Here is a 21,836-nt window from a genome sequence, read left to right as displayed (position 1 = left end):
GGAAGATTTCCATTCCTGATCTTCCCCAGTCTGGATGCACCCTCAGCTTCCATAAGAAATGATGAGGCCCAATAGATCTTGTCCCTACTCCATGTGAGCTTGTGGTGCACTCTGGAGCCTCCAACCTACAATACACGTGTTCTTCAACGTTAGATGGATGTGGGAAGGTTCCTTCAAGGCAGAAAATTTGGAAACCAACTCTCCGAACAAATACTAAATTTTTAGAAACAAAATATGATATGGAGAGCTATGCTTAAGAACAAGACTTCATGAAACTTTTATAAGGTCTTCTAGAGCTCTTACCATCTAAACTTGGATAAAGACCCAACCACACACAAAATCATCAGCAACAGAAATTATTCCTTGGAAAAGTCATGGGAGCAGGGATTCTCATGTTGTTAAGAAGCCCTGACTTATCTTTAGTTAGGAAATTTCTAAACGACAATTCATACAGATCCCATTGCACCATTTTAGTTCGTTGATTTTATTTATTTATTTGGTATGCAATCTATTCAAGATGTTAGGCAGGAACATTGGGTTTTGCACAGAGGCTGAAAAAACATTGGCCACCTGTTATACAGTGGTCATTATTCCTTATTTAAAAATCCATATTTTACTTGCAGCATAATTGCATGGGCTTTACTTGTCAACATAACAGTAAAGCTGTTCCATTTTGGGGCACCAGACTCTTGGCTTCCAGTCCATTTTTGAATTAAGAGACATATATGTTTCCCGTGGGAATATTTCAGAGGGTTTTCCAAAATTCTCTATAGTTGGATAAATTGGTCATCATAACGTTTCATTTATGCTGAAGTATGTATGCAGTATAATTTTAATAAAATAATGGGCATCTCGGGAATTAAACAGGAAGGGTGTGTGAGAGCCCAGCTTGCTAGCATATGTAGTTTACTGTTTCGCTCTTAAATGTGGATTGATTACTAGGAAAGTGTAGTTGGAAATGCTTTTTCTCTAAATGTCCTTCCTTTAGATATTAAGTGTAGCAATGCTCATCAATGCCAGCTATGTTGTCTAGTACCAATAATGCCATCTACTGTGAATTATCAGTGGATGAGCTTACGTCTCAGCATATTTATAATATTTATTGGTGTTTTGCATCTGTTCAGCACATTAGCAATGCATAAAAAAAGATAATGAATAGGCTTAGACATTTGTCCAGTCTAAACCAGTCCTTTGTTTCTGGTCACAATCAACATTTCTGGTTTGAATATGATGGAAATATAGTATAGTACAGTATTTTAACCTGGGGAAAGAGTAGTCAGGGCTTCATAAATGGACTGTGAGAAACCCGGCTGGTATCAGAAGTTAGAGCAAAGTTGATTCTCTGATATTCTAGTCAAGATGGGAACAGAAGAAAGAGCAAAGGCAGCGGGTGTGCTTAAAGGATTGGGGCATTGTGAGAATTAAAATGTCAAGTTGGCACAGAAAGCAATCAAGGGACAATGCAGTCTTAACCAGCATGACCAAAGACAAAGAAGCTGCTAGAATGGAAGTCAGCAAGATTTCAAAATTTTACATGAGAGTAAGCTGAGGATGTTAAGCTTTAGCAGTAAATCCCATTCATTTCCCTCTATATTTCTATCCATTTTCTCACTGTATTGGTGAAGAGGGCTATAAAAGGTGAAGGAATCAGTTTAAGGATTCTTCTGGTCAAACAGAAATCTCCATATTTTGCAAAACTCAGTTCTTGGGGTATGTATGTCCAAATTACAGTGCCCCTGTGTTTGCTATAGACAGATAGATGACAGGCGTGTTTGGGTGATAGGCTGCTTGTAGCAAACTTTAATGACAAAGATATCTTGGCCGTTTTCACTTCCAGAACTTAACTTGGTAGCACGCTTCCAAAAACTTGTAAGGTTGGTTAGATATTTCTCTCCCGGTAGAGTGGGGTAGGGTTGCTGTTTGGTTGAACCCATCACTCTTGGCTTTTCTACCTCACTTGGAAACTTCAAAGCCTTGTTATTATTTGCTTTCAGTAGCACTTGGATGAGAGTAAGAAAAGAGACTTGGCAGCAGAATAACAGCACCATCCTTTGCTCTTGAAACAACTTTAATTTCAAATAGACTGTTGCCTCAAAAAAGAGTGAGGGGCTTACGTTTTAGCTGCAGTTTATAGCAGACTGCAAAATCATAGGCAGCTGTGATATTTTAGCTCCTGCCATTGAAGTGCAACATAAATTATTATACCAGTCAAGTAAAAACACAAGCTCTAAGTTAAGAGTGGCATTCTTAAGGCTTGCGCACTCGGATTTTGATTGATGGCGTGATCCATGTCCTCTGTGTGTGAGATGCGAGCGCGAGCTCCATTCACAGCCATTCACAGCCAGGCTTGCCGGTATTTCTGGCTTTGTTTCAGATATCCCATTTCTTTAAGCGTAGCTGTGCATTAGTAGGGGGGGGGGAATCCATTTTTAAATGCAGGGGGAAGTGCCCATTACTTCCTCCAGTGACCAGAAGCAAAGCCAGTTTATTATTGGGGAGAGCTAATTGCTGTGAATTCTCATGTTAGTCAAAACATTGGCTCCAGATGCAGGCTTGCATCCTCTTTCATTCTCTCACCTGTAAGCTTCAATACGTACTGGAGAGCTTCTTCCCATTCAAGCTGCCCTGTTACAACTTCCTTCCTTTCTCCGTCTTGAGTAATAGCATCACACTAATGACCATGTTGCCATTCTTTGTATGCAAGCTGGGGTTTGGTAGCTCCCACACACCCACGTTGCATTTATTGCTTCCAGAATGTCTTTAAATTGCTTGGCATAATAACGCGTTGGGGTCACATGATATTAAATAGCTAAAATTCATTCACTAGGCAACATTTGCAACTCGGAATTCCATGAGTCAGAAAGCTGTTAAAAGATAAAAATTTATGATTAGTAGAGTAATTGGATCAATCACTGGAAGCCCAGAAATGTCATTGAAATGAATACATTAATATTGATTTCACTTTAGCCCGAACAACCGAGCAGACTTAATTTAGCACAGATTCCAGAAATACCTTCTCATGTATGTATTTAACATGAGTTCTGGAAGAATAATAATAAAAAAATCCCAACCTGTTATTTTGTCCCAAACCCAATTAGAACTCATCCCATTCATCAAGTGTCTTTTTGACATGGACTTGACTTTTGTGGACTGTGACTCATGTTTGCTAAATACTTCCCTCACGCTTTTCACATTACTTGATACCATGCAAAGTCTTGCCTTTGTATACTCGCTTCTTGATAAATGAGTTCCTTTATTGGCGGAGATTTCTGGAGGCATGACATAGCATAGCCAGGCTGTCCAAAATTCTTAATTGAAGGGAGAGAAATCATTCATTTGAATACCTTCATGTTCAACTCCCATTTTCATGTTGATTCTAAAGCATGGCAAAAATATATTTTGGCAGGTGCAGCACAAACCTGCGAAAGTTTACTCAGAAGTAAGTTTCACTGCTTGCCATAGGGCTTACTTCTAGGTAACTGTGCAAAGGAACGCAGCTTTAATATAAGATGGATTTGTTTTCCCCATAACACGCATGGTAATAAGTTGGGGGAATGTGGTCGATTTTACATCCTAAATTAATCCTTTAGTATTGTATCCAAGTTATCTTTAGTTTATTGGACTGGGTAGATATACGCAGGCTCCCTTTTCCAGCATGGCTGCAAGCATTTGCCTCCATTTTCAGCGCACCATAGTTTGTTGAAAGTAGGGCAGGGGGTTTGCTGCAGTGAGCTTTAACTATGGTTTGTCCAAAGAAGCCAGGATCATCAACCTCTGATCATCTCTTCACAACTTCACTGGAAGAGAAGGGTTCGAAGCACACCTAAGCTTTTCCTCATAGCATTAAACCAGGGTTGGGCAGCCTGTGGCACTCCAAATGCTGCTGAACTACAAATCCCATTATCCATGACCATTGCCCATGCTAGCCACGTTAAGGGCAGGATAAACGAGGACAATCGCTCTTTTAAATATACAGTACTTTCATTAAATAATAATGGCAAGTTGGTGTACAGCATTATAATATCCATTCCATTCATGTTCCATTCGAGGCCCGTCTGAATAGTACTGTTTTCAAAACACCTGTAAAATATGGCAGGGGTGACTCTTGCCTGATCTTTACAGGCAAGGAGTTCCAGGGGGCACATCAAAGGCAGGAAGATCTCTATGACTGAGGTGGAGCATAAGGAATCAGGAGGTACTTTGGCCCAAGTTGTTTGAAACGATTGTTTTGCTAAGGGTTTCTTTCATTCTGATGACATTAAGTAGCTATATGGGGTTTTCTTTTCCTAATGGCTCGCATTTGTGCTTCATGGAACCCTAGCAACCTGCTTTTTATTAATGTGCTTGCAGTGCAGTATGAAATATGGCTCGTTGTGTTGAAGTTCAACAAATATTAATGTTGGCAATACTTTTGTGTTCTCTACCTGTCTGGTTTATAGTTTAAATGCTTACATTTACGGGTAATTTAAAAGTGGTTTCAGTACTGGGAGAAGCTTCTAAAACTTGGCACTCTCACCAAAACGTTTCTCTCCCCCAAGACTTCGTTCCCAGTTTCTCTTAGGACATTTTGAAAAAACCCAGTGCCTTACAGTAAACAAAACTTTTTCTTCTTCTTCTTTGGAAAGAGGAACGTCAGTGCTTGTAATGTATAAACACAGACCAACGGCCCGCCAACCACTACTTTTCCCCGAAACACATACTTTCAGATGCATAAGCTAGAGCAACGCCTCATAAATTAATATTTTAAAATGTTGCCTAAAATGTTTAATGGATAGCTGTTTGAAAGATTATAATTGGATTCTCTGGGCAAAGCATATTGTTGATATTCAGCAAAGTGGCTATTCACAATGTTATGATTGGAGCCTTGTATCGCTATTCATATAACCGGGTTTCTCGGCCATAGGATGTTGGAAGATAAATATTTTGAGCACACAGCGTTGTTTATTGTCTAGAAATGCAATGTGGAATACTTCAGACTAAAATTTATGAACCAGGAAGTACTGGAACTTTATCTAGCCAAACACCAATCTGAATTTTTAACTGGGGTTGGAGAGCCATTGAGTTTGAAGCAAGTGTTTAGGTAGGATTCTCTTGTTATTTTCTCGTGAGGGTAGGACCAAGAACAGAGATTAAACAGTTAACTACTACATAATTCACAGGAATGGTTTCACTTAGTCCAACTGCTAAACAGAGCATGTCAGCCCTTCACCATCATAATACATAGCTATACTTTGTATGTTCTACATCAAAACCTAGAATGTTCTGATAAACATTTTCCTGACCTTCTGTGTACTATTTTTCAGCTTAAAGATCTGCTACTTGTAAGCCAACCATAAATATTTCCTTGGACAGTGAAACCTTTAGCTTGTGGTTAGAATGATGGTTATTCACCCAAACAAGGTACAACTAGACACAATCTAAAATGGTGGCGCAATGCTTTCTAAATTGCTGAAGATCTCCCCCCCCCCACCCCAGTAGTTCATCTTTCATTGGTTTGGACTTAACATGTCAGTCCAAAAGTCAGACATGCCTTTTTTGAAGTGGCTTGATGACGTGTGGTTTCCGAATTTATTCTATCAAAATCAAGCAGTGGTAGATTTTGAATAAATGTCTTAAGAAGGCTAAGCTCATTGTCTGGCAGAGGTGGAAATAAATGCAAAGTGTTTGTTTTATGCAGATAAGCAAGCTAAATGCACTACTACATTCTAAAGGCAGTACTAAACCTCTGTGTTTTGGTTTCTAACCAAGTCACATGCTGTAATAAAATTTCTTAAGCCCCTTTCACAGTTTTTCCTCCATCTGCTTAGTCTATGTGTGGAAGGGAAAGCAGGTTTTAAAAATATTGCATACAGAAGGAAAGGAAGAAGCAAAGTACAAATAAAATACTAGTGAATAATAATAAAAACAATTGTGTACCAGTAGAGAGGTAATGGCTTCAGTTGGAGATCCAAACTTGCCAGATCCAAACTTATGCAAACATATCCATGTAGGGAGTCCGTCTATCTAATAATTTTCCACCCTTCCTCTGCTTATGTAAAGTCGCTTTCTCATAAGTGGCTAGTTGGCTCATATCTTCCATCCCTTGTACTATACAGGAAGAAGATCTCTCCTACCAGTATTGAAGTGTCAAGTGTTTGGCCACCATGAGTACCTTCATTAGCCAGTTACGTTTTAACTCTCTCTGGTTCCAAAGGACTAGTTAATAATAGGCCTACAGAAAAACACCAACATCTTTACATCTCAGGAATCTGTTTAAGACAATATCTATGGTTACTTCTTACCAAAATGATCATATCATATGGCACAATGTTATTGGAGGGGGGAACACAATGCCAGCACTGTTCTGCGTTTTACATATTTTTTTGGAAAATGCATTGTGGGTTCTAATGCACTCTAAGGATGTTTTTTCATGTTGTATCAGACATAACCTTATATCCATGGAGACCAATCTGACAGAAACCAGTATTGCTTTCCATTGCCCTTTGTGTGTGAGCTGCAAGAAATTAAGACCACCACTGCTATAATCCGCTTTCCATTTGCCATGGTCTCTTACGCTTCCTCCTTAAGTCTCCTACTTGTTCCCCACCAGAGCTGTCAACCTTCCTTTTTTTGCATTGGAAACGGCCATATTTTAAGAACTGTTCTTATTCTTCTCTGCAAAGCCTAGAACACAAACCTAAATTATTCCTCTTGCCTGTTTTTCAACTTAGGTATGGCATCAGAGAAAGTTAAGACCCATGTGGAACTTGAGGCAGAATACGGAGTACCTCCTAACAAAAGAATAAGGCGGAAATTGATGGAGTCTCCCATGGCAGTGCAAAGTCCTCAGCAATCCAGTCAGCCAAGCCCTAATCACCTGGTGGATTCCATCAGCAAAGCATTCCACCCCATTCTGTATACACCCATGGGCTGCCGGAAGCCTGTGGAGAACCTGCATACTGAGACTGTGGTAAAGCAAGTGTTAAATACAGCAGCAGGCCTTCAAGAAATAAACAGCCGCACTGCACAGGCTCAGGAGCCATTAAAGCAGGAGAGCCATGGGGATAACATATGCATCGTGACTCCAGAGCGCCTCATGAACTCGACAGTTACTCTATACGAAAGCAACATGGGCAGTACAGACTACCCTCCCAACGAATCCGAAAGCAAATTGCAGGTGACCGACAGCAGCAACAATAGTTTACAAAGGTATTTTCTGTGGAAGAGGAGGTGTAATATCCTCTTTCCTTCCTCACCACTTGATCCTGATATTGGTTTATCTGCTTTCTTTCCTTTTTGCACAATTGGTGTGACCTCAGTTGTTTCACATTCTAATGTCAGATAATTGTGACATTTAAAGCCTCTGAAAGACGTGCCTGAATTGTTAAACTATGTATGGCCTTGTCCAAAAGATTGTATTGCTGTTTCCTCCTGCTGATCCCATTTCCCTTTCTTTCATGGACTGCAGTCCACGAACACAAAGTCTGGCGAAACATGACAATAAGGCAAGTGAAAAAGCAAGGGTAGCATACCGAGCAGTTTTCACAATGGAGGGAAGGAAGCATTGGATCCCTCCAATGATCTATTTTGGGATCTGTGCTCCTGGAGTCAGGGATTGTAGGCAGACTTGCAGGTAACACCAAATTATTCAGGTTGGTGAAAGTCGAAGCAGGCTGTGAATTGCTCCAAAAGCATCTCTTCAAAGCGGGCGGGCGGGCGGGCAACAAAATCGCAAGTGAGGCTCAATTTCAAAATCACATAGGGGCAAAAAAATCAAAATAAAAATTCATAGCAACATGTTCATTGATGTGGTCTCTCTGAACTGGTAAGTACTCAGGAAAAAGATCTTGGGGTTGTTCTAAACGGCTCTGGAAATGTTGGCTTGTTTATGGTAGTGAGAATGGGAAATGTTGTGCTAAGGACTGAAATAAATCTGCCTGTATTAGGATGCCTTTAAATGAACCAAAGGTACAACTGGCAGCCTCTTTTTGAAAATGACATTGAAGAGCTGTCAAAAGTGCAGAGGAGCACCCAACATGATTGGGGACTGAAATAGCTTCCCTACAAGCCAAGGCTAGGTTTTTTTGGGGGGGGGGTTAGTTTAGGAGAAGGTGGCTGAGGTGGGGGACAATACAAACGAAGTATACATCGTGTGGAGACAATGGCTAGAGAGGCTGAGAGGACACTTAGCTGCCCTGAGCGTTGTGACGGGTATGAATTGTCTAAATGAATAGAGTGGAAATTATTCTTCCTGCCTTATGGCCCTAGAATTCTGGCTTGACCTATGAGATGGATTGGCAGTAAATTTAACCAAGTCAGAGGTCCTTCACCCAATGCACAAGATGAAATTCACTTCCATAAGATGTGGTGGTCACCACTGGTACTGATGGCTTTGAAAGGGGATGAGATAAACCCATGACAGATGTGTCTCATCAGTCGCAAAAAAAGAAACCATGTTGACAAAATGGAGCCTGTAGGTTCAGCAGCAGTAGGCCTCTGAATCTTCATTTCTTGTAGGCAAGGATGTTAACAGAAGAGTTCTGTTGCCTTCAGGTGCTGCTTGTGGGCTTCCTGGAAGCACCTGGCTGGCTAATCAGGTTACTGTACTAGAGTGGACCCTGGGTGGATCCCACAGAGTGTCTGGGCGCTGCTGTAAGAAAATGTTCAGCATTAGCAAGGTCATAGGGTACCAGAAGTTGGCAGTGGGGCACCTGTTGGAGCGTCGGCTTTTGCAGATATCCAGCAGTGTCAACTGCTGATTCCAGCTCTGTGCAAATTTCTCATCCTGGCCTAATTCCAGGTGAAACCAGGGTATTTTCATTGAAGGTATTGCAGAACAGATCTTCCAGTGAAAACAGGCATTCAAGTGTCAGTACTGGCAATTTCTGGATTTTTAAAAGCTATGCAAATAAAATATCCTTCCATTGCATATTTTGTTTTAATACCGACACTTTTTGGAATGCAAGATTATTTTTAGAATTTGTGGCTTTTGTTTTAAAGAAATACTCTGGATTTTTCACAACTACTCCCGCCCCCCCCCCCCCACTTTGCTGTTATTTCAGACTTGCTGTCGCTCCATCGTTAAATAGGCAACCAGACCCTATACATAATAAGCCCTCTTATATGGCAATGACATCTGCTGCTGAGAGGAAAAGGAAGTTATTATGGTAAGTAATGCTTCAAGTAGTTCAGTGCTATTTTCCCCATCTGTGAAATGGGTTGCTGGTGTGTCAGTGCTGTGGTTTAGCAGGAGGCAGGAACATTACCCCAATCCAGTAGTCCTCATGACTTGATCTTCTGTTGGACACCCCACCCCATATATCCCTGTGTCAACGCTGGTCGATTCCTCTTCACATTACCACACAAACGTCTTTTGGTCTTTTATAATGATGATTTATAGGAGGAGCATTGGTCACACACAGGATCATACATGGGAGAAAGGGTGTTTCCTCTTTCCTCAAGCCACTCACGCCAAGGGCCAGCTGAGCAGGAGAAGCTGCCATATTGAACATATTCTTAGATTACCGCGCGGCCAACATGTAGACATCTCAGTCTCTCTTCCACTAATGTATCTAATGCAGGGGCAGAGAGCCATGGGCCAAATCTGACCCTACCTGGCCTCTGCAGGCCTTCTCAGCAATCACCCCCCAATCTCTGTGTGTTATTGGGTGGGAAGAAAGAAGCAATGGCAAGAAAGGAAAGCTGTGCAGGCCTAACTGCTTTCCTTCTTGTCTAAAGATCCTTGTCTCAAATTTGTCTTAATATATAAATTTTAAAAATGGGTGCAATTAAGGTGGCAATCCTAGGCACACTTCGTCTGGAGCAAATCCTATTAAAGTTGGCATTTTTTTCTCCTCAGCAAACATGCATCACATCAGGCTGTAAATAGCACTCTCTAAAATATGCATTTGCATAAGCTTCGTTGTTTGCAAAATTTGTGTTTTTTTACCTGAATTGCTTTCTGTGTGGCTCTTGTAAATGTCTGGTTGGCATTCATAATTTACTAGATTGTCAGTCAAAGTCTGGACTTAATCACAATTTATATGTCCATATATTCCTACCGGACTGAATGTTTAGAAAGGTGGTTTGATGGTCTGAGTGAGCTATAGCCTATACCAGACACGTCCAACTCCCAAGAGACTGTGATCTACTCCCAGTATTTAAAAAAACTGGCAGTGATCTACATTGGAGGGAGGAGGGTGTCCTTTGGTGGGTGGAAGGGGAAGATTGCCCAGAGTTCGTCAGCTTTTTTTAGGGGAGGGGAGGCCAGAGTTATTTAGCTTTTTTTTAGCAGAGACACAAAAGTGCATAAAGCCATCTAACGCAGGCAACAGTCTATAACAGATCGCCCTTTTGATGCTACGTAGGAACAGCGGGGTGTGTGTGGAAACATTCATTATACATTACTTTTAATCCCATGATCAATAAGGATCCTGCAATCAACCAGGGATCTACCTGTCAATCGCGGTCGATTGGTTGGACATCACTGGCCTATACCGTATAAGTAAAGTGAAGCCAAACCAACCTTTCCTTCATGTTAGCTTCATTGCTGCCACCAACTGGATATCTCTACTTGTCTCTAGGTGCCTCCACTAATCAACTCTGGGCAATAACTGGCCCAACCTATCCCCTATATTGGATAGAATAGTAGGGCATTGGGCAATTCCAAACAAAATCGTGTTTTTGCTTATGGCTTTAGCAAGGTTTTAACAAATTAAAACAGTTTTTGAGGAAATGATTCCGGAAAAAAAGCTAATCTTACAGTTTGAATAGTTGCTCATGTGAGCAAATAAAAACAGAGAGAAATACATCCAGCTATGTATATTCTAGACCTGGCATCCCCAAACTTTGGCCCTCCAGATGTTTTGGACTACAATTCCCATCATCCCTGACCATGGGAGTTGTAGGCCAAAACATCTGGAGGACCGCAGTTTGGGGGTGCCTGTTCTAGACTGTTTCGCTAACCAAGCCAATACTTTGTGATTTATATCCCTCAATTCAACTTCCGGGCTCCTGTGTTGTCTTCTTGTCTCCTTCTTGCTGCAGTGCCAATATGTGCCTTCTTAACTCTTCCCAATGTTTCCAACTCGGTTTCAGCCATTTTCCTGTCTTGCAGCTCTTCAAATATCTGACTCCACTGACTTCTAATTTACTATCTTATTTTATAGCTGGAATTACAGACAATATTTTCCCTCCCTCTCCCAAACCTTTAGTTAGTTGTTACTAGTTATTGAGTTTCTATCCTTCATCCCTGGATCACAGGGCAGTTTACAATATAAAAACACCAAAATACATGACATGGTAACAAACAATAACAATGCCCACACACAGTTTAAAAGGCAACAGATCTTTTAATCAGCCAAAGGCTGTTTGTTTGTTTGTTGTTAAACAAAATAGACCAAAGATAAAGTGCGTAAAGAAATACTGTTACAGCAGGTTGAAAGCAGCATAAAGTTGGGCGTTATTATTGAATTTATTCCCAATTTTTTTTTTAATTCCCTTTATTCCATAAACCTGTCAGGCTGGTTTACATGTATTATTTTATGATAGGTTAGCTTAATCATAGTTACTATGGACCATTTTTTTCTCAATCCATTTAGATAGTAGGATATTTTTAGCTAATATAATCTTAGCAGCAGTTATAAGGTTAAGCATCATTTCTTGATCATTTCCCCTCTCCTAAACCTTTAATGAATCAGGAGAATAGACTCCCAGGAGTAAACTCCTGATTTGTTTTTGACTACCCTTTAATTGCCGGGTTCCTGCTCTGAATTGTCGATGCTCCTGTGCAGAACATTTCCTATTTTCTTTGAGCCTGCCTGCGAACTATTGGCCTTCCTATGCAGGAGTTTTAAAGCAAAGCACAACCATTATTACAGCTCAAGTTTTACAACCAAAAAACCAGCACATAATGGCTGAAAGTCCTGTTCCATCACACTGGGAAACATGCACAGACACAAACCAGAAATATAATTTGAATCATACTTGTTCATTTTTTCTTAGGACCAGGAGAAGAAATAGCCACAATCCATTCAAGTGGATCTGTGGTGGATCTTTCTTGTAGTAAATTAGTCACACACGTGTCCTCAATCTAATATACTTTTAGATGTTGCGTACCGAAAACTAAGCATGCCAGCTTAAGGTCACTGTGCTAAAAGCAAACTTGTTATAACTTTTTCTTACAGTTCAATATCAAACAGCGAGATTACAAATCAGCACGGTCATACAACTGCAAAGCGTATTAAACAAGACAGCATGTTAAGTTATAAATCTCTAAGAGTCCCTAAATCGACAGGTAAGTATCAAATGACAATTTTTGGTAATTATATCCAAACTTGAGCAGTAGGTGGCTATGGAGTAGGGCCAAGATTTTGGGCCAACATTTACCATTTTTCTTAGTCTTTTGCTGTGGTAATTTAGATGTACGGCTGGGGCGATATATTTTAGCTGCTCAGTTAAATTGTGTGAAAAGGTTACTCCTTAAGAAACTCTTAGTCGGTTCCACGTTTTAATATAGGGAAAGAGGAGCCAAATAGCCCAAAGAGGATTGATAGTATTCCCAGAATTACATATTCTCCCTTACTTCAGGACTGTATGTACATCTTCCCACTTTTACCTACCCCTACCTGTGACACTAAATGCCTGGATGTTTACTAGCAATTCATCCATCTGTTTGGAAGGGCATAAACCCTGGAGCTGTTTGTTGTGTTCCTCATCGTGCAGTGGCTTGTGGGTAGTTCCCATCATAGCTGTGGCAGAGGGTGGAGCTGCTGAATTCTTCGCCACACCCTTCCACAATTTTTCAGTGTTTCGTGAGATCCTTCTGGCAGGTTCTTTCCTGGCTTCCGCCACCTCTTTCTGTGATGTCTCCGCCTCCTTGGTGCTAACCATCATAGCCATGCCCCATGTATTTTTGAATCCAGAGCAGGGATAGGCAGGAGCAGAGGGGCAGTGCCATGCTGCCACTCTCTGACAGTGGTGGCACTGTAGCTTACCGGCACAGGGCAGGGCGATGGTGAGGTCGAGACTGGGTGGACGAACCTTCTTCTTTGGCGATCATTTGTAGCCAAGTAAGATTGTCTTCCATAAACACGGTTTTAATAATGAGTCCGTAAGTGACTGTGGAGGCCAATTCTGGATCCACTCGTCCTTCCACAGTGGGGGAATTGGTTTCCGGGCGGGAGTTGCTCACAGTGTGGATTTGCCAAGCATGCCTTCCTTTTAGCACGTTTCTCTCTTGAGTCCTGAGTTTGAGTGTCTTCAAAGCCCATGACACCTTTGGTAAAGGCTGTTCTCCAACTGGAGCTCTCGCAAACCAGTGTTTCCCATTTGTTGGTGTTTATACTACATTTTTTTAAAAATTGCCTTGAGAAGTCTTTAAACCTCTTTTGTTGACCACCAGCATTACGCTTTCAATTTTAAAGTTCGGAATAGAGTACTGTATATTCTGGCGTATAAGACTACTTTTTAATCCAGGAAAATCTTCTCAAAAGTCGGGGGTCGTCTTATACGCCGGGTGGAGAATCTGCGGCCGAGTATATCTCAAACTCTATATTTTAACTGGGAAAGTTGGGGGTCGTCTTATATGCCGGAAAATGCGGTAGTTGCTTTGGAAGACGATTATCAGGCATCCACACAACATGTCCAACGAAGTTGATGTTGAAGAATCATTGCTTCAGTGCACAGCCCCAGCCACTCCTGCCGGCAGTAAGAGTGACTTCTTCGGACACTTTTTTGTGTGGTGGGGAATGCAGAGGCAGGACATTTCCCTGGGCAGCATGGTTATGGTAGGGAAGCCAGTTTTAAATTAACCAGGGATATTATGAGTTTTGCTGATGTGGGGCTATGCATGCCACTGTCCAGGTTCCCCCTGCTGAAGAACAGGTTGCCTTTGCCCCCATCATGGTTCCAATTGCACCTGTACATTTACAGTGAAAGCTTGATTTGGGCAATATCATCTTTCTGGCTCACATACTCTAGAGGTCCCAAAACAATTGCCTTTTTGCTACCTCTTGTCCTTTTAACCACCCTTCCTCCAGGCAAAATTAATGTTCTCTTTCCGTTATGCAGCTGGTGAAGTGCTGCACGTAGCGTTCCCCGGAGCTAATAGAAGCCAAATACAGTGTTATCAGTACTTTGCACAATGCTATCTTCGTGTTAATTATTTGTACCAAATGTTAGGTAATAAAGGATACCAGCATCAATGACTGTAATTGTATTGTTAAAGAATCATGCAATTGAATTCCTAATTTAGAAGCCGGGAGCGCATTAGACATGCTTAGAATTTCAAAAAAGAAAAGCCTATCAATATTCCAAGGCACATGCTTGGGCTTGTTCTGTGCACAGGGGCAGTAAAGCAGGGGTGGGGAACCTTTTTCAGCCTGGGAGTACAGATCCAGAACTGGCCCACTTGCCAGGGGCCATTTTTGAAAAGTGGGCAGGGTCTCCCGCTTGACTTTCATGTGACGTCAGGTGATTAAAATGTCAGACTTCAAAGGGAACAGGCAGGGGAGCGCAATGCCAGGATCGGGAATCGGCCTCTTCTGTTGCCTTTTACTGTTGAGCAGAGGCTTCTCTTTGACCTTAGCACTGTGGTGCTTGATGCTGACATCAGATGTAAGAAATCCCTCATCCAAACTTAGTGCTTCGATCTGAGAAAGGTGTGACCCGAACTATTCATTAGGTGGAGCTGAGCCTCATATTAGCTCTTTGTGGTAAGTTTTGAAAACTTCTTGAGCCACAGGATACTACAAGTTATTGGTTGGCTAAGACACTGATTAGCCATTCACCGCTCTCTGGGTGGCTTATGGGGTAAAACAAAAATGCAGTAAGTAAAACAATAAATGCTATGTTAGCAGCATTTTTCAGACACTTATCAGATGCAGCCAGCCAGCATTTATAGCAATATTAAAAAATGAGAAGTTAACAGTTTGAGCATATAGTTAATGTCATTTTTTAAATAATAATAACAACAATGATGATATAGTAATAGTAATCCTATGTCTGCCCTATTCTGTTAACCTTAACATTTAGGGAAATAATAAACATAATCAAAACAGTACTATCTGTGTTTCTCTTTAACATGGCTAATTTTTTGTTCCATAGAAACTAGAACAAGAAGCTGGAAGCAACATGAAGAGCTAAGAAAACGTGTCAGAAACAACTGCAAGGAAAATGCAACCTTAGACACGAAACTCAAGACATCCAAAAAAGCATTTTAAATTACCTACGCTGAAATAAATCGTTGCTTTATACAGATTTTAATTTATTAGCAAGGCAGGAAAGGTGAACTTTCCATCTGCTCTCTGCACTGTTTCTCACTTACCTGTGGTAGTAGTTATTCCTATATACTTGTATTTTTAATCTGTATCTGTGTCTTAAATAAACTCTCTGTTGCTTGTGAATTAAACGCATTTTTAATCCATAAAACTAAAGTCTTTGTCACACAACTGTTCCTTCTTTTAAACTCTCTGGCTCTTACAATTAGTTTGCTTTACTCATAGGTTGATATGACATAGGTGATGTACTGCTCTTGAGGATTAAAAATTCCTTGATTCTAATGGAAGCATGTTAATGCCCAGCTCAGCAGAAAGGATCCAGAAACTTTCCAGAATCTCCCCTTTCCTCCATCATCCATTTCTATATTTTCTTGTGGTGGCAATGGCAAGGGTAGTGTTCCCCTCCAGTCAAGAACTCTGTGAACAACAACAACCAGCAACAACAAAAAATTATACAGGACCACTCCTAAAATTCGACTGAGGCCTGAGTAGTGCACAGAACTTTCTACTATGCTAAGTCTGCCTCTTTTCCCAAAGTTCTAGCTTGGTTAATACATTACCACTCCTTTAAATAAAAACTAACAGTAAAGAAAAATTAAGGCAGACTAGATCAGGGGTTGCCTTAAAAATTAAGGCAGACTAGATTATGCTGCTGGAGGAGACTCTTGAGAGTCCCATGGACTGCAAAAAGATCAAACTTATCCATCCTTAAAGAAATCAGCCCTGAGTGCTTACTAGAAGGACAGATCCTGAAGTTGAGGCTCCAGTACTTTGGCCACCTCATGAGAAGAGAAGACTCCCTGGAAAAGACCCTGATTTTGGGAAAGATGGAGGGCACAAGGAGAAGGGGACAACAGAGGATGAGATGGTTGGACAGTGTTCTCGAAGCTACTAACATGAGTTTGGCCAAACTGGGAGGCAGTGGAGGATAGGGGTGCCTGGCGTGCTCTGGTCCATGCGGTCACGAAGAGTCGGACACGACTGAACAACAACAACAAGATCAGGGGTAGGGAAATTGGCCCTCCAGCTGTTGTTGGGCTGTAACCCCTCAACCCGTGTCACCTTGGCCCTGCAAAAACCACAGGTTCTCCATCACTGCTGTAAATTTGCATAAGATTAAGACAGACTGGTTATTTTAAAGGGCCTGATATCAAAAGGAGAAGAGTGCTGGGCAAGGCAGCTAAAGAGCGTGTTCTGGGTACCACCAGAAGGCCCTGCCATTGCTTACAACTGTACCTCAGATACGTGGAGCTTGAGGGACAGGATGGCCTTTGATCCTAACAAACAAGGAGGCTGAAACGGACTCAGGCAGCCCTTCAGATACATTAGTTCTAGGCCATTCGGGACTTTCAAGGAAAACACCGCCATTTTGATTTGAGCCTGGTGACAGACCAGGAGACAGCACAGCTTTTAAAACACTGGTGAAATGTGATGACAACACCTAGTCCCTGTTGGCAGCCTTGTGGCAGTATTCTGACAGCCTGAAACGACAGCCCCACATATCTGCATTGCAGTAATCTGGTTCCAAAATGGGTATGGAGCCTTTATGGATTCAAGAGGCTCACCGCTAGATGGTTGCCTTTCATGAGAAGATGACAGAAATAAGAACGGGACTAAATTGCCTATCCCAACACTTCCCTTCTCGTGTGTTTACTCTGTTTTCATAATGCCTGAAGATGGCTTTAGAAAACTGAATATGTTTCTTAAGAGTCATGAGCAAAAGCTGTGGAATTGCTTGCAGACCCAAGTGGAATGGTTTCTGCTAAAGTAAAGGATTGATCTTGGTACTCAAATGTTTTACTTTCTTCATGGGTTACTCCTGGTATGTGAGTGATAGGACAAATCTGTTCCCACTGTTTCTGAATGGAGGATATGATGGGGCCTCGCCATGTATGAATACGGCCCTTGGAGAGCACAGGATTGATATACAAACTCTTAAGGAGCCAAAAAAAATCTACATATTATTTCATTTCAGAGAATTGCTCAATGAAAACAGTTCTCAACTCAGTTGTAGCATTCACTACTCAGGAAACAAAGTGCAATGACTTATTGCTCCATCTTTTACACCGACATCAAGGAGAGTGCCACCATTTTTCTAATTATTTATATCTCAGTAAGTAATGATACCTTATTAACAAACAAAGAAGTTAAATGGGCATATCAGTGCACCCATGGAGATTCCCAATGACACTGTAACTGTCCTAATGAAGATCCAAGCAGCACAGAGCCAAGTGGCTTGACACTTGTGTCAACTAGGCTGCAGTTTCTGACTCCTCAAAGCAAAACTCACCAGAAAACAGGGTGTCGATTTAGACGTATAAATAAAATCTCATCTCTTAAACACTGCACTAGTTTCAGGGCAAAATGCTTAGTTCAATATGGTGGGAGATTCCCAAATCAAAGCGTGCACCTGATTGCTGTAAAGCTTGCTGCTTAAAGTACATCTCAAGTACATATGTGAGAATGATGGTAAGGTCCAGTCACGGACGACTCGGGTTGCACGCTCATCTCACTCTATAGGGCAAGGGAGCTGGCATTTGTGCTCGGACAGCTTCTGGGTCATGTGGCCAGCATGACAAAGCCGCTTCTGGTGAACCAGAGCAGCGCACAGAAATGCCGTTTACCTTCCCGCCAGAGTGGTACCTATTTATCTACTTGAACTTGATGTACTTTTGAACTGCTAGGTGGGCAGGAGCTGGGACCGAGCAATGGGAGCTCACCCCGTCGCGGGGATTCGAACTGCCGATCTTCCGATCGGCAAGCCCTAGGCTCTGGTTTAGACCACAGTGGCACCCGCATCCCTGAGAATGATGGTACACATGCAAAACGAAGCCACTCTCACTAGTAGAAAACATCTCTGTGTATAAAAGAGATTATTCAGTTCTTGTGACAGCCTACCCAATATGCATGAGAGTGAATGATAAGTTCAGCCTTGAAAGTTAATGTGCAAAAGGGGACACAATACTAATTGGAAAGGTGTTTCCATAATTGCCTGTATTTGACAGGATGAGACATTTTGATTGCATACAGAAGTGGGGACACTTAAGTGGCTTCCATCTACATCTCAGCCCCTATGCGCTCTCGTCATTGTACATGATGAGCATGCCACATGGACATGGAGGCAGGATGACTCAGTTTCAGCAATGTAGCACAAACCTTATGCAAGCATTCCCCCCCATCAACAATAACAACTTTATTTTTGCCACAAGGTCATTAGAGACAACTTATTCCTTTGTGACTAACTTCATTCAGAGAGCTTCAGTGAAATATTGTAAAGGGAACTAACATTGCGAAGGTGGAGTAGGAGGGTTAGAATTCAAGGCAAATGTTGCAAGAATGCCATTGACAAAAAAAACCAAGATGCTTTTGTGGAAAGGGAGTAGCAGGTGCTTTGGAAAACTATTCATTGAAAAATATCCTTGGAAACGGAATGTGAACAAGATTTCTCTGAAATGACAATCATTTCTTTTTTTAATATAAATATTGAATTTTGTTTAATAACATTAATCTGGAAGCTCTGTTCCCACCCTCCACAAAGACAAACCACAGGAAAACTAAATTATTCAACCTGAATAAACTATACAGATTTGAATATATTGATTATATTGATTGGGGGGTTTTTTATTGCTGATTCTGAAGGGCAAGCAGCTGTGTGTGATCCTGGCCAGTTTCTCAGATTTCACCAGTCATTGCCTCAATATTTTCAGGTCTCTCTTTGCAGCCATAAAGGTTGGAGCCTTGCTTTTAAAAATGAAATGAAAGTTCAGCTTCTCTGAGGATTATTCTGCAGCTGGTTCCATGCTAGCACAGAATTGTTTCAGAATCACAGAATGTGCACAGCCCTGCTCATAACCAAGAAAAGGCATTTGTGAACAATTAGTTAAATGGAATTTATTAAGCATTTTAAGTTCTGGAGGATCTATTAGATACAGAGCAAGCATTATTGAAGGAAGCATGACAAACTTTGATGTGTTTAAGAGACGTGCTTCCTAAGCCCCTTTACAACCGGCTACCATAAGTAAGCTGGGAAAGTATGACCTATCAAGACTGTTCTCAATAACTGCTGCCATAAACAAAAATGGACTCTTATTTAATGTTTGACATCTGTATTTAAAGCTGCACACTTTCAATGGCAAGATTTAAAAGCTTTTACAAAGTGTAAACACATTTTTGCTGTTGATATATTTCACGGACCTTTACACGGCAGTCTGCTTTACAGCACGTTCCAGGAACTAGCTGATACGGAAATGTTAAAAATGTAATGAATTCTTTACTTTAATGCCAATATCCTTTTTTTTTTACTTCTTCACAAAGAGAGAGAGAGAAAGTAGCATTTGGAGGAGGAAAAAATATAGTACACAGATTTACATTTGTGCATGTTAACAGGTCATCTCTGAGTTCATTAGGCAACTGCATCGCGGAAACAAAGAATGCACACTTTTGGCTGTGTGTGCAAGTATGGATGTGAGGTGTGCAATGCAACTTGGCAACTGAATTATGAAGAAACATGTTTTTAAATTAATAAATAGTACTTTCCAGACCCAAGAATATCAGGAAAGGGTTTGATCAGTGCAGAAGGCTTGTTTACCAAGAGAGGCCATGGTTCATGGATGTAAAAGGAAATTTGGAAGCAGCAACAATTTTTTTGGGGGGGGGGGGCATTTTTCCACTGGGAATGAAGGATGCTGAGTTCTTTGCATGAGGTATGCTACCTGGAAGCATCATGATTGTCTACAGAACACAGTGGTCAATGCACAAAATCATATTAGGACAATAACTTTTATCAGCTCGACCAAGATGTTATCTCGACACTTTATCAGGACACATGGTAAAGAAAATAAACAGCAGGATGGAGAGAGAAATTGGCTGGTGTTAAAGCGTCTGCATCTGGTAAGAAGACGAAAAGGAGAAATTCAAATGAGGCTCTTTGGGTGTTATGCAGGCGTCAGGGTATTCAAGGTCTCCTGGGAGGAAGAAACCCATAAACATCACACCGCTTCACATTCTCCTCATAGCTGTCAACACTCCATGATGTCAGAGCAGCTCAGCCTGGGATTGGAGAAGGCTTCCAACCAAATGGCAAGCAAGAGGTGATCAGCAATTGAAATTATTGATTTCCAACGCATATATCCATGGAAATGCCTTCCATGCTCTGCATCATTTGGTTTTCTCCAAGCTAAAGGATTATTTTCAGTGGCTTTGCAGTCAATTTCACTGCCCTTGACCATAAACTAGTCTTTTGCAAAATACCTAGTTTACAGAAGTTATGCATATTTGCTCGGTTTATTTTAAAGATAGAATCTTTGCTTCTGTCTTTGTTAGATGTATTTGCATAGGTGAACAACTGTGACACATATACACTTAATCACTTTTAGCAGCATGTACCAAGGTTACATGGGACGGAATGTGAAGTGCATGACAATTACCTGGAACCTTCTAATGTCTTCTTTTCTTTTGGAGATGTTAGAATAAATAGCCTATGCTGGTCTCAGGTAGTTTTGATTATAACGCCGTACCTACCTGAACGTTCATGGGTAATGAGTGACTCATCTTTCTTAGCTGTGTGAGAAGAAAGTACAGCAAAGTGTTCTAATGTGTGGGTTGCTGGTGTGTTAGCCAATCTCATCTTTGCAGATCTGGCATTTGCATTGACTATTGAAAGATATTTGACTTCTGAACTTCAGCTGCGAGTCCTAGATTAGAATTCCTGGAATTCCAGACTGGAGCTTGCTTAGCATCTCTCACACAGAATTCTTGTTAAGCTCAAGCCATTTGTGAGATGAAGGCTCAATGTGTCATCAAAAGATCAAAATAATGGTCATCAGGACTCAAATGTGCACACAACAAAAATATTCTTAAAAGCTTATGCAAATACCTGGGAAATCAAACTCTCCCTCCTCGCTCCCCAAGCTACAATTCCAATGAGTTTCATGAGAAAAGTCACTAGTTTTTTTAACCACTCTTGGAATTGTAGCTGTGTGAGGGGAATAGGAACCTTCCCTACAGTAGCTCCCCATCTGTGGAATGCTCTTCCGAGGGAAGTTCACCTGGCGCCTTCATTATACACCTTTATGTGCCAAGCAAAAATATTCCTTTTTAACCAGGCCTTTGGTTGACCTGATTGACATCCTACAAGGTAAAGGGACCCCTGACCATCAGGTCCAGTCGTGTCCGACTCTGGGGTTGCGGCGCTTATCTCACTCTATAGACCGAGGGAACTGGCGTTTGTCCGCAGACAGCTTCCGGGTCATGTGGCCAGCATGACAAAGCCGCTTCTGGCAAACCAGAGCAGCGCATGGAAACGCCATTTACCTTCCTGCTGGAGTGGTCCCTATTTATCTACTTGCACTTTGATGTGCATTTGAACTGCTAGGTGGGCAGGAGCTGGGACCAAGCAACGGGAGCTCACCCCATGGCAGGGATTCGAACCGCCAACCTTCTAATCAGCAAGCCCTAGACTCTGTGGTTTAACCCACAGCGCCACCTGGGTCCCTTTGACATCCTATACCTATACTCTTTTAAAATGTGTCTCTTTTTTTGGGGGGTGTTATTGGGTTATTGTTTTTATTTTATATATTG

General features: G+C 41.4%; 1 protein-coding gene across 1 annotated transcript in view; it reads left to right on the top strand.

Annotated features, from left to right (window-relative positions):
* KIF18A (kinesin family member 18A) overlaps positions 1–15,235 on the top strand; it is a 40,122-nt gene extending 24,887 nt beyond the window's left edge. The window contains 4 exon segments of the mRNA XM_033151187.1: positions 6,711–7,188; positions 9,042–9,146; positions 12,165–12,274; positions 15,085–15,235. Coding sequence (XP_033007078.1) covers positions 6,711–7,188; positions 9,042–9,146; positions 12,165–12,274; positions 15,085–15,200 — 809 coding nt within the window. The 3' untranslated portion in view covers positions 15,201–15,235.
* The last annotated feature ends 6,601 nt before the right edge of the window (positions 15,236–21,836 follow it).

Source organism: Lacerta agilis, chromosome 1 (genome assembly GCF_009819535.1).
Source record: "Lacerta agilis isolate rLacAgi1 chromosome 1, rLacAgi1.pri, whole genome shotgun sequence".
Taxonomy (NCBI): Eukaryota; Metazoa; Chordata; class Lepidosauria; order Squamata; family Lacertidae; genus Lacerta; species Lacerta agilis.
This window is presented reverse-complemented; position numbering and strand designations above follow the sequence as displayed.